Source organism: Mandrillus leucophaeus, unplaced genomic scaffold (assembly GCF_000951045.1).
Source record: "Mandrillus leucophaeus isolate KB7577 unplaced genomic scaffold, Mleu.le_1.0 Scaffold314, whole genome shotgun sequence".
Taxonomy (NCBI): domain Eukaryota; kingdom Metazoa; phylum Chordata; class Mammalia; order Primates; family Cercopithecidae; genus Mandrillus; species Mandrillus leucophaeus.
In genome coordinates, this window is record NW_012103299.1 from 1,659,384 (window position 1) to 1,673,237 (window position 13,854).

General features: G+C 46.0%; 1 protein-coding gene across 1 annotated transcript in view; it reads left to right on the top strand.

Annotated features, from left to right (window-relative positions):
- Positions 1–13,854, top strand: part of SH3PXD2B (SH3 and PX domains 2B) — a 98,607-nt gene that overhangs the window by 39,105 nt on the left and 45,648 nt on the right. Inside the window, exon 6 of the mRNA XM_011987723.1 lies at positions 10,537–10,628. Within this exon, the coding sequence (XP_011843113.1) occupies positions 10,537–10,628 (92 nt within the window). The remainder of the gene's footprint in view (positions 1–10,536; positions 10,629–13,854) is intronic.

The following is a 13,854-nucleotide window of genomic DNA, read 5'->3' on the forward strand; positions in this document are numbered from 1 at the left end:
CTTCCTGAGTAGCTGGGATTACAGGCACCCACCACCGTGCCTGGCAAATTTTTTTTTTTTTTTTTCATTTTTAGTAGAGATGGGGTTTCACTATATGTTGGCCAGGCTGGTCTCGGACTCCTGACCTCAAGTGATCCACCCACTTCAGCCTGCCAAAGTGCTGGAATTACAGGCATGAGCCACCATGCCAGGCTGAAAAGGACAGTCTTTTAAACAAACAGTTGAGATAGTCACCTGTTGCATTCATTTCCTAGGGCTGCATAGCAAAATACCACAAACTGGGTGGCTTACAACATCGTTTAGTTTCTCACAGTTCCAGAAGCTGGAAGTCTCGGCAGCAGGGCCCTCTAACCTCTCTCATTGGTTTATAGATGAGATGCCTCTTCTCCCTGTGTCTTTACAAGGTCTTTTCTGTACCTGGCTATGTCCTACTCTCCTCTTCCTATAAAGACACAGTTATATTGGATGAAGGCACATTCCTAGTGACTTCATTTTACTTTAAATTACCTTTTGAAAGATCCTGTCTCTGAATATATTCACATTCTAGGGGCTTGGGGGTTAGGACTTTAATATATGAATGGGGGGTGGAGAGCAAAACACTATAGCCCCCAACAGCTGTACACATGCAAAAAAAATGAAGTTAGACCCTTATCTCATACCATAAATGAAAATCAACCCATAGTGGATCATAACCCTAAATATAAGAGCTAAAAGTATAAAACTTCTAAAAGAAAACATAGGAGAAAGTCATCACAATCTTGAATTGGGCAGAGTTTTTAGCTATGACCCCAGAAGTGTGAGCCTTTAAAGAAAAACTGATAAAAATTGGATTTAATTAAATGGACTTATAGATTTCTATACTTCAAAAAGTACCATTAACAAAATGGCCAGGCCAATGGCTCATGCCTGTAATCCCAGCTCTTTGGAGCACCAAGGCAGACAGATCACTTGAGGTCCGGGGTTCAAGACCAGCCTGGCCAAGATGGTGAAATGTCTTCTCTACTAAAAATACAAAAATTAGTCGGGCATAGTGGCGCATGCCTGTAATCCCAGCTGTTTGGGAGGCTGAAGTGGGAGGATTGCTTGAATCCAGGAGGTGGAGGTTGCAGTGAGCCAAAATCGTGCCACTGCACTCCAGCCTGGGACAGAGTGAGACTCCATCTCAAAAAAAGAGAAAGAAATGGTATACCATGGACTGGGAGAAAATATTTGTTAATCATATATCCGATAAAGGATTTGTATTGAACATACACAAATAACTCAATAATAGTAAGACAACCTGATTTTAAAGACTTCAATACAAATTTTACCCAAGAAGACATAGGAATGACTAGTAAGCACATGAATAGATGCTCAATATCATTAGTCATTATGGGAATGCAAAATAAAACCATAACGAGATACCTACACAGTCACTAGAGTTGCTTATAATCAGCAAGACAGACAATAGCAAGTGTTGGTGAGAACATGGAGTAACTGGAGCCTTTAAGATAGGAAGCTACAAGCTGGGCGTGGTGGCTCAAGGCTGTAATCCCAGTATTTTGGGAGGCTGAGGCAGGCGGATCACCTGAGGTCGGGAGTTCGAGACCAACCTGACTAACATGGAGAAACCCTGTCTCTACTAAAAATACAAAATGAGCCAGGTGAGGTGGTGCATGCCTGTAATCCCAGCTACTCAGGAGGCTGAGGCAGGAGAATCACTTGAACCTGGGAAGCGGAGGTTGAGGTGAGCCGCGATCGTGCCATTTCTCCAGCCTGGGAAACAAGGGCAATACTCCATCTCAAAAAAAAAAAAAAAAGAAAAAATGGGAAGCTACTCTGGAAGACAGTTTGGCAGTTTCCTCAAAAGTTAAACTTACCGTATGACCACTCTTAGGTATATATATTCAAGAGAATTGAAAACTTACGTCCTCACAAAGACTTGGCTGCAAATGTTCACAGCAACATTAATTCATAATAGCCAACACTAGAGGTGATCCACAAGTCCATCAGCTGGTGAATGGATACAGAAAATACATAATATCCATACAATAGACATATCTTTTTATTTGGCAACAAAAAGCACTGGGAGCATGCCACAGTGGCTTGAGCCTGTACTCCCAGGACACAGAAGACTGAGGCAGGAGGATTGCTTGAGCCCAGGAGTTGGAGGCTGCCATGAGCCTTGATAGCACTACTGCACTCCATCCTGGGTGACAGAGCAAGACTCCAGCTCTAAATGAGTAAATAACGCAATGACACACTGATACAAGCTGGATGAATCTCCAAAGTGTAATGCTAAGTGAAAGAAGCCAGGTGTGTACAACTACATGTTGTATGATTCTGTTTATATGAAATGTGCAGAAAAGGCAAATTTATAGAGGCAAAAAGCAGAACAGTGGTTTCCCAGACCTGGGGGTCTGCTCATTCTGCATGAGCAGAGATGAACTGCAGATTAAGTTGGGGGACATTTTTGAAGTGATGGAAAAGTTTTGAAACTAGGTTGTGGTGATTGTGGCACAACTCTGTAATTTACCAAATACCATTGATATTGTGCACCTATAATGGGTAAATGTTATGGTATGTAAATTATGCCACAGTGAATCTGTTTAAAAGTATTAGTCCAGGCGCAGTGGCTCATGCCTGTAATCCCAGCACTTTGGGAGGCTGAGGTGGGAAGACTGCTTCAGGCCAGGAGTTTGGGAGTAGCCTGGGCAACATAGTGAGACCCCCATCTCTACAAAAAAAGTGTTAAACAAAAGGGGGCAGCGTGGGGACAGATGATCCCTCTCTTGGCAGGCGATGTCAAGGAAGGTCAGAAAATCTCTCCTGATTGAGCGTCTGCTCTTTGCCAAATGGGACCTTGTCTTATCTTTCCAACAACTTTGAGGAATAGGCTTTATTTTTATTATTTTGAGACAAGGTCTTGCTCTGTCTCCCGCGCTGGAGTACAGTAGGGTGACCTTGGTTCACTGCAACCTCAGTCTCCTAGGCTCAAGTGATCCTCCCACCTCAGCCTCCTGAGTAGCTGGAACTACCAGCACATACCAATGTTTTGTTTTTTTTTTTTTTTTTTAGAGAGATGGGGTTTCACCATGTTGCCCAGGCTGGTCTCAAACTCCTAGGCAGGAGTAAATTTTATTATTCCCATTGTGTAGATGAGGAAGTGGAGGCCCAACAAAGTTACTTACAATAAGATTTTAGGTTTGAGGGTTAGAGAGCTGGACTCAAGCCTTTTACGCCACCACACTCACATAATACTTATGGCCTCTCTAAGAAAGTAAAAAATGCAAGGCCGGGCGTGGTGGCTCATGCCTGTAATTCCAGTATTTTGGGAGGTTGAAGTGGGCAAATCATGAGGTCAGGAGTTTGAGACCAGCCTGACCAACATGGTGAAACCCCGTCTCTACTTAAAATACAAAAATTATCCAGGGGTGGTGGCAGGGACCTGTAATCCCAGCTACTCAGGAGGCTGAGGCAGGAGAATTGCTTGAACCCGGGAGGCAGAGGTTGCAGTGAGCCAAGATCGCGCCATTGCACTCCAGCCTGGGTGACAGAGCGAGACTCCATCTCAAAAAAAAAAAAGGAAAGAAAGTAAAAGTTCAAAAAGCCTAGTTATTCAAATTTGTGTTTCTTAGAGCCAGATAAACCCAGACTCTTCTGTCTATTAAGTATCTCATGACAAAAGAAGGGCTGGGGCAAAGGGGCAGCCATCAGCACTGCTGTTGCCTGCCAGCCCTCAGAAGAAGGTTCAGCTCTTCCCTGTCCCATTCCAAACCTCTAGAACCTGAAATTCCAATTCTGGAGATGATCTTCTTTTGTCTAGGCCCTACTGGCAAGGACTATAGGGTCACCTTGCCCAGCTGGGAAGTTCCAGTTCGTACCTTCCCCAGAATCGGTTGTCCCTCAGCCCAAATCAGCCTATTCTGCTTCTTCCCCAGCCCATCTGACTTCTCTCCAGAGTCAGATTTTCCTTGCACCTAGGGCTTCACCAACTCCTGGACTTCTGGTTTTGAAAAGGAAATTTAAAATCTGAGAGTAATACAGGATAGCAGCAGCCTGATGCTTGGAATGGTACAGAGATAATGAATTCACCTGGACTAACCACAGGGAGGAAACTGCTTACGTTAAATGAGCCACGTGGAAGTTACTACCCCCTGCTATTAATGAAACATAATAAATAGAGCAGATATTTGGAGTTTTGGTTGGCCAGATTCCCTGGGCTCAGCTTCAAGGGAACTGCCCTCCTGGAGAGAGATGAAATGATCCCTTTCTTTTATAGACTACATAGGCTGTTACATGACATTTGAGTATCTGTTACTGACATTGCTGTGAACCGACTGAAGCCAATTTGATCTATCACAACTAACTTTATTTTAGTAGAAAATGAAAGTCTCTAATAGAGATAGATGAGGGCTACAGATGATATCCCAAAGCTAGCTCCCAGGTATATATTACAATGGAAGAAACTTCCTGTTCTACCAGACCTATTGTAAAGTTACACTAAATTAACACAGTGCAGTATTAGCACAAGGATAGACAAACCCTTGAAACAAATAGAAAGCCCAGAAACAGATCCGTGTGTATTTGGATGGACACTGTGACACTGACAAAGGCAACCTTGCAGGTCATTCCTCAATAAATGGATATCCACATGGGAAAAAAACAAAAAAGATAACTAACCCCTACCTCACACCACACATGAAATCATTTCCAAGAAAATTAAAGACATAAATGTAAGAGGCAATATTACAAAAGGTTTTAGGAGATAACATAGGAAAATATATTTATAATCTCTAGGTATAGGATTTCAAAAGATACAAAAAGGATACCCAGCACAAAAAGATTGATTGATTTGAATACATTAATTTTAAGAACTTCTGTTCGTCAAAAGACACAATGAAAATATGACTCAGCTGAATCCTGCCACACATACAAGCATTTATTATCAAGCCACCTCATAAATAGCCACTCAAGTTTTTCTAGAAGCTCCTTGAAATCCCAGCTGTCTGTCTGACATCTCTTTGCATGAATGATTCCTCAAGGCAGATGCAGCCACATTCTAGAGGCAGGATCAGCTTATCCTAACCGTGGTCTGACAGTAAAATCCTCAAGAAGAAGCTGAACCCTAAGTCCTAGACCCAGGGCCCTGATCTGAAGGATGTACGGTACTGGGTTCACGAGGTTCTATTTGTGCAAGGGCCAGAGTGTATGAGAATATTTCTAGGATCATTTCACCAGTAGAAAAACAAAATTCTTTCTAACAACAGTTAGGCTAATGAATAAAGGTTGTGGTATTGATCCACAATGAAGATAGTTAAAGCCCTAAAGCAGTCTTTTCTGAAGTATGGACTTCTGATTAGAGTCTTTCACTTGCCCCAGTGTTCATTCTCAATGAGGGGTCTTCAGGTAGTAACTAACCATCATACGGTGTAGCTTAAATCAAACACACATGCAAATGTACACACTTGTGCGTGTGGGTGCCCATGCTATAGTATTTTAAACTGTGGGCAACATAACAGCGGTATTTACAAGGCTCCAAACGCTTGAGACTTCCCTTCTGGAATTCTGTCACGCACCACCCACTTATATTATTATTAATCTTTTTCTTCAACTCACTTTTTGAACTTCTTCAGATCATGAGACTGACATGCTGCCTACTGTGGTAAGAGGGATTCCTGACTTTTTAAACTTCTGAACACAATATATCTTAGAGGAAACTTTATATCACAAACATAACATAAAAGTGCTATCAGCTGGGCACAGTGGTTTACGCCTATAATCCCAACACTTTGGAAGGCAGAGGCAGGTGGATTACTTGAGACCAGGAGTTTGAGACCAGCCTGGGCAACATGGCGAAACCCCGTTTCTACTAAAAATACAAAAATTAGCCAGGCATGGTGGTGCATGCCTGTAATTCCAGCTACTCAGGAGGCTGAGGTGGGAGAATCTCGAGCCCAGGAGGTGGAGGCTGCAGTGAGCTGAAATCCCACCCTGCGCTGCAGCCTGGGCCACAGAGCCAGACCCTGTCTCAAAAACAAGCAAACAAACAAAACAAATAGGTATCATGTGCCTGCCATAAAAGTAAAAAATAAAAACAATAAAACAACAACAACAACAGAAAATGTTTTTAAATCTAGCTAGCTGCTGTTACCTGCCTACCGGAGGCTCTGCAGAGCCCGTCCTGCTCTCAGGAAGCAAGTTAGACAAGTGTTACTTCTCTGGGGCATTCTTTTTCAAATTACAGAGGGTTGAAAGAGAATTGAGAAAACACAAACCTTCTCCCTAGCCAAGGCATTGTCATTTAACGTAATCATCTGGCTGCCTCTGAAATCATCTTTGGAAACACTTATATTCTTGTACCTGGGGCAGTATAGAGATTATTGGGATAACGGGATTATCCAGTGTCCATCAGGCAGCTAGTATATGATGGAAACCATACAGCCACTTCCTCACTTATTCTATGGCACAGCCCTCCAAGATGGGTGTTCTTTAGCTCCACTTTGCAGATGAGAATCTCACAGCCAGGAAGTGACGAGGCCAGAATCAGGAACTGGTTCTGTCTGACCTTTATTGTTACCCTCTGCAAGCAGGACTTGCTCTCCTCTCTCGTGCCTGCATCAGCCACATCTGTCCAAAGCGCCAGGATCCCTTCCAGAACAGGACTGAGTTGGCTGGAGCTGTGGTTCTTTGTCACTACTGACGGAACTTAGGACTATCCTGAAGTCTTTCAGAAGCAGAATGGTTTCTCGGCCCCGGGTCATTTTTTACTGGTAGCCACGTCCATCCCAAATGAAATGGGCCAACATCAAAGCATTCAGCCCTGCCTTTTATTAGTAACTTGACTTCTTTTATGGTTTGGGGGTTTGGTTTGGCTTTTACTGCCTAGGCATAGCTCAAAACCAGAAGAGAACTTGGCATCATCAGGAGGTTTCCATGGGCCTCGTTTGTCTCTTCCCCTCCTGGTCCGTTTGGGGCCTCTGTCCATCCTGGGAGGCCCCCTCCAGGCAGAGACAGTGACCACCTCCAGGGGTCGTGCCTCACACCCACCCAGCCCTCCTCTAACAGAGACACATGGCCAGCTCCAGCCTGTTCCCTCGTGTTGTTTAATGTCTCACCAGCACTGTCTAGGCATGTAGGGAAGGTGGAGGAGGAACAGCTGCCACCCTGCTGCCTTTTGTGGATTTAAGGTAGAGGTTTGCAGTCGGCCTTTCCTGGACTCTCAAGTCCAAGCCACCTCACCAGAGCCTCTGTTTCCCCATCTTTTAAATGGGCCGGCCTTCCCGGGGTTACATAAAGTGACACAGATGAACATGTTTCAGGAGCCACCCAGTGCTGAACCAAGGTCAGGGAGTGCTGTTATTGCAGTCTTGGGGGGAAGCCGCAAGATATTTGCACACAAAGCAGCCAGGACACACCACAGTCCAGCATATAATCAGCTCCTTCATTATGTGGCTCCAACTGCAAGGGCTGCAGGATTTCAGAGGAAAAAGAGGCCCGTGGGGAGCGGGGAGCAGACAGCAGCTCATCCTGGCCAGGAGAACGACCACTCACTGCTCGGAACCAGAAAAAGAAGGGGGACCAGAAACAGGAGGTGGGGGAGGGAAGGGCCTGCTCCTGTCTCTGGGACTCCCTGATTCAGCTCTGGAAATAGTCCTTAAGGATCTGCTGCAGAGCAGGAGCTACTTAAAGGCTAATTTTAAAAATCGGTGAGCCCTTTAGTCACCCCTCAGAAGGATGGAAGGGTGGACAGTGACCAGGGAAGGTCCCCTGCTAAGCCATCCACATCCCACACGATGTTTATCCATTTTGAGTCTGGAGCAGATTGCAGCTCAGGGGCTTAAAGTTAGAGCCTGACTCAAAGTAATGTAGGGTTGGCAACCCAAGGGTCCATCGACAGGTGAATGATAAGCAAAATGTGGTGTATCCATACAATGGAATATCACTCATCCTTTAAAAGGAAGGAGGTGTTGACGCCTGCTACAAGCATGAGCCTTGAATGGATGAGCATGCTAAATGACATCAGCCAGACTGAAAACGACAAACGCTGTATAATTCCACTTATATGAGCTACCGGGCATCATCAATCCCTAGAGACAGAAGTCGAATAGTGGTTGCCGGGGGAGGGTGGAAGGGTAGTTGTTATTTAATGAGTACAGAGTTTCAATTTTGCAAGATGAAAAGAGTTCTGTGGATGGATGGCAGTGCTGGTAGCACAGCAGTGTGATGTATTAAATACTTAATGCACTGTAACAGTACAGTTGAAAATGGGTAAGATGGTAAGCTTTTACTGTGTTTTACACAATTTAATTTTTTTAATGGGAGAAATAGTTGTGTAGGGTCAACATATTCCCAAAGCCCTGTAAAAGGTACCACACTGGAGGCCATTCATCTCTCCGTTGGTCCACGAGAGCCCAGTACTGCTGCAGGGTTGGCACATCACTCTGGGAGTTGGGTGGTGAGTTATTAAGGGCTGGTTATATAGAAAATGCAAGACACAGGCCGGCCGCAAGGGCTCACGCCCAGCACTTTGGGAGCCGAGGTGGGCGGATCATGAGGTCAGGAGATCGAGACTATCCTGGCCAACGTGGTGAAACCCCATCTCTACTAAAATATAAAATTAGCTGGGTGTGGTGGCACGCAGCTGTAATCCCAGCTACTAAGGATGCTGAGGCTGGGAACTGCTTGAACCTGGGAAGCACAGGTTGCAGTGAGCTGAGATAGCACCACTGCACTCCAGCCTGATGACAGAGCAAGACTCCGTTAAGAAAGAAAGAGAGAGAAAAAGAGAGAGAGAGAGAGAGAGAGGAAGGAAGGAGGGAGGGAGGGAAGGAGGGAAGGAGGATGGAAGGAAGGAAGGAAGGAAGGAAGGAAGGAAGGAAGGAAGGAAGGAAGGAAATAAATGCAAGGCACATCTCTTGAACTGCTTGGGTGGCTTGGCTGCCAGAATCACCTGTGCAATTCATGCGTATGCACACGTGTTCTCTGCACATGTGTGTGCAACAAAATGTATGCATGAACCACCTGAACCACCCTCAGATCTGCATCCTCATCACCCTGTTCCAGGGCCTGGGCCAAAGGAGGCTTCAGTAAATATTTGTTAAACCGAGCTGTTTATTCATGATGGCCATGTCTGAGTTTCAAATCCTTTAATGAGCAGATTGTACCCTACACTTCTCTTGTATTTGGCACAGAAACTAGTGCAGTGCTGGGCACAAAGAAAATGCTCATTGAATCATTGAATGAATACCTGTTAGTAGGTAAACCAGCTTTGTGGAGGGCAGCTTTGTGCCCTCCACCTACCCTCTGTCCAACCTATTGCCACTTGAAGCTCCATGACACAGCCAGTGAGTCACTGGGGCAGATTAATGTGGAATTTGGCCAGTGGAAGATCTATTTCAACCCCTCATTAACTTGGAGACTTTGAACCTCTACCCAAATCATAAAACAGTCCCTTCACTTTAATACTTCAGATTCGTGAGTTAAGACACATATGTGAGCATGTTGGAAATAACCTAAAGATTCACCAGTAGACGACTTGAATAAAGTATGACACAGCTGTACAAAATCCAATATCCAGTATAGGTGATGTTATAGAAGAATAATGAATGAGCCAGCTGCAGTGGCTCAACACCTGTAATCCCAGCACTTTGGGAGGCTGAAGTGGGTGGATCACTTGAGGCCGGGAGTTCGAGACCAGCCTGGCCGACATGCCGAAACCCCGTCTCACTAAAAATACAAAAGAAAGGGAAAAAAAATTAGCCAGGCATGGTAGCACATGCCTATAATCCCAGCTACTCAGGAGGCTAGGGCACAAAAATCCCTTGAACCCAGGAGGCAGTGGTTGTGGTGAGCCAAGATTGCACCACTGCACTCCAGCCTGGGTGACAGAGCAAGATCCTGTCTCAACATAAATAAGAATAATGAAATGGCATGAAGTTGACAATTTATAGTTAAGTGAAAGCATCGGTTTACAAAATAGCATGTACAGTATGGTCTGATTTTTGCCTGAATATGTACCTATTACTTGAACAAATATGCCTATAATATATGCATGTATGTCATACATTGTGTGTGTGTTTGTCTGTGTGTGTGTGTGTGTGTGTGTGTGTGTGTGTGTTTCCCAAACCAGTAGCATCACCAGGAAACTTTTTTAAGAAATGCACATTCAGCCCCCTCCACAGAACTACGGAATCAGAAACTCGGGTGGGGATCCACGATCTGTGTTTTAACAAGCCCTCCAAGTGACTCTGGTGCCTTCCTGAATTTGAGAGCCACTGGTGGTGTATGGCATTCCTAATACCCCTCTCCTTCCTTTGCTTTCTGGTTGCGTGTGTGTGTGTTTGTGTGTGCATGTGTGTGTGTGTGTTTGAGACAGTCTCTCTCTGTCGCCCAGGCTGGAGTGCAGTGGCGCGATCTCAGCTCACTGCAACCTCTGCCTCCCAGGTTCAAACAATTCTCTTGCCTCAGCCTCCTGAGTAGCTGGGATTACAGGCACGCGCCACCATGCCCAGCCCCTTCTCCTCCTTTGCACTCACCTGCGTCTCTCTTCTCCAGGCCCTCATCCAGCTGCCCCCCTACATCTCTCAATGTGATGAGGTGCTGCAGTTCTTTGAGACAAGACCTGAGGACCTGAATCCCCCCAAAGAGTAAGTTTGTTTGTGGGCTTCCCCAGATGGAGCCCCACAGCCCTCCCTCCTGCCAGTCCAGCCACCCCCAAATAAAGCAAAGTGCAGCCGACCATGGGTTTCGTCGGCTGAACCCCTGTGAGACTGCACTTAGCCTTCAGAGGTGCTGTAAGTGGGTAGTGATCGTCCCGTTTGACAGGTGAAGGAAACTGGCTGAGTGCCACTCCTGTCATCCCATAATACTCTGCACCTGCCCACAGCACTTAGTGAGGTGTGTCGGAACTGGGCAGACTGAGCCCGCGAGGCAGGGGCTGAGCTGTAGATTCATCTAGCTTCTGTCTGCAGAGGTGGGTGTGCTCAGGAACTGCCAAGGATGTGAATGTGGGAGCAACCCAAACCGATGAAGACCCCACTGCCAGTGAGCAACGGGGCCCGGATTTCATCCTGACCAACCAGGCTCCGAAGCTCTCCAAAAAGCCCACCACAGCCCTGCCTCCCTGTCACTTCTCCCTGCAGTGGACAGGCCACTTGCCCAGATGCCTGTCGCTACAGAGCCAGCAGCCCCAGCCACACAGTGCACACCACATAAAACCCAAGCACCGCCTGCCTACCTGCACTTACGCACCAACACCCTGGCCAGCCCGGGTGCTTTGGGGAAAGCAGGTGGGGATCTGGCTAATGGAGAAATAGCAGTGGGGAAAAGAGACCAGCCCAAGGAAGGTGCTGGGATTGTCCTGGGGTCACAGGAGCAACAGCGGGCAGAGTTTGGGGTCCATCTGGGCTCATTCGAGAAGGTCTGAAAAGTACCAGCCAGGCTCTGTTCCAAAAGTAGACGCTGCCACTCTTGGCACTGCGTTCGCTGGATGCCCCAGGCATCAGCCGTAACCAAGGCTGAGTTTGCCAAGCAGCCAGCCTGGAGGGAGTATGCTGAGCACTGTATGTGTATTAAGGGAGAAACACATGCTCCTTTTTGGAAGTGATCTGCTGGAGTCACAAAATTTTTTTAAATAGACTTGTGAGGAGAAAGCATCAAAGTGTTCTAACAAGAGAAGTCAGGCCATTTATATTTATATACACACACAATGGAGCTGTGTATGTATATAAATGGAGTTCACAGACCTCCAAGTGCACCACTCAGGACTGATGGTTTGCTAGCACGCGGTTGAGTAGACCTAAGTCTCTGCAATAAATATATTCCAATATGCACTGTTTCCTGTGATGAGCACAGAGTGAGTAAATACAGCTTCTCATAGTGAGTGCACAGAAGCGCATGGTTTTGGAGTCAAGGGAGACATTCTGTAAGAGGCAACAGTAAACCTTTGAATCAGATGTCACAAGGGAATGCTTTACCAACATGGAAGCCAAGACACGGTTTCACAAATTTAAAAATAATCATAAAGATACAGAATAATGTAAATCTGATAATTTGGGGTGTTTAGCTCATGCTGGCTAATGTTTTTGTTCTTAGTGTCTTTGGCATTGGTGTCTGGTAACCATTTCCCAGTTTGTATCGCCATCATGAAATATGGGGAAATATTCTCAAAGCACCTTTGTCTACAGTCCTCCCAAGCTTGCAGGATTGAACTGCCATTCAGGCTCATAGCCTCTGGCTTCAATTATAATTTCTACACAAGGTAAATCAAAGGATACAGAGCTTATTGTGTTCCCTTTCCACTTCATTTTCTCACAAAACTGCCCGATAAAAACTGTCATTCCCTCACGCCTGTAATCCCAGCACTTTGGGAGACTGAGGTGGGAGGATTGCTTGAGCTCAGGAGTTCGAGACCAGCCTGAGCAACATAGTGAGACCCTGTCTCTACTAAAAATCAAAAAAAAATTAGCCAGGCATGGTGGTACATGCCTGTAGTCCCAGATACTCAGGAAACTGAGATGGGAGAATTGCTCGGGCCAAGGAGGTTGAGGCTGCAGTGAGCAGTGATCGTTACTACTGCACTCCAGCCTCGGCGACAGAGGGAGACTGTCTCAAAAACAAAAAACCTGTCATTCCTCTCTTATAGATGAGGAAGCTGAGGTTCAGAATAATAAAAGGGACTTTTAACAAAATAGTATTGAAAGAGAGGCACGGTTTGGAAGAGGTGAAGGTGAATTTTCCCCAGATCAGCCTGAGTCTGAACCTAAGCTCAGTCCCACACAAGAGGCTTACTTGATAGAAAAGAGCCTGAGTTTGCAATCTAGTACACCCAGGTTCGAATCCCGCCTCTGCCACTCCTGGGCTGTGTGGCTGTGGGCCTCCCTCACTTTGCTTCTGGGCTTCCACTTGCTCTATTGTGAAATGGGAGTAGCTGTACTTTTTAGGGTAATGGTGAGGACTGAGTGACTGCCACAGGGAAAAATTCTAAGACCTTGCTAGCTGCTCAGGAAGTGGTGGCTCTTGCTAGTTCCCCTCTTGGAATGCCCAGACATTGCTGTCTTTATTCCAGCGCTGTCTCTTAAGAGTTCATCAAGATGCCCAGCCTGATATACCCTCAGCAGGGAAACTTGCCTGACTACTGTCTTAGTCTGTTCCACCTGCTCTGACAAAAATACCACAGACTGGGTGGCTTAACACCAAAAATGTATTTCTCACTTTCTGGAGGCTAGAAATCCAAGATCAAGGTGCCAGCTATTTCAGTGCCTGGTGAAGGCCACTTCCTGGTTTGCAGATGTGTCCCCACATGGAGGGGGGAGAGAGAGAGAGCTCTCATGTCTCTTCTTTATTTTTTCTTTTGATTTTTTGTAGAGACAGGGTCTGGCTATGTTGCCCAGGTGGGTCTGAAACTCCTGGGCTCAAGCGATCCTCTTACCTTCATGTTTCTTCTCATAAAGGTGCTAATCCCATCCTGGGGGCTCCACCTTTATAACCTAATTACCCCCAAAGGTTCCATCTCCAAGCACCATCACACTGGGGGTCAGGGTTTCAACTTATGAATTCAGTTTATAGGAGCCACTTTCAAGCCGGGTGAGCTTTGGCAGGTTTTTCTGCCCCTTGCTTCCGTCTCCTCTTATGTAAGATGGGGTGATGACACCTCCCTTACAGCATTGCTTGGGGAATCAAATGAGAGGCTGTAGAGAAAATCGCTCGGGACGTGCTCTGCAGACCTTATTGCCCAAGGGCAGAGGAAGCAGCAGGCAGCAGCCATGAGGGTAGTACTGACATTGGTGTGCGTTCCTTGGGCCCCTGGATTCAACGATCGCCAGATTTTCTTCTACTTTATCTCAGTGTCCTAGAGACTTTAACTTTGGGGAG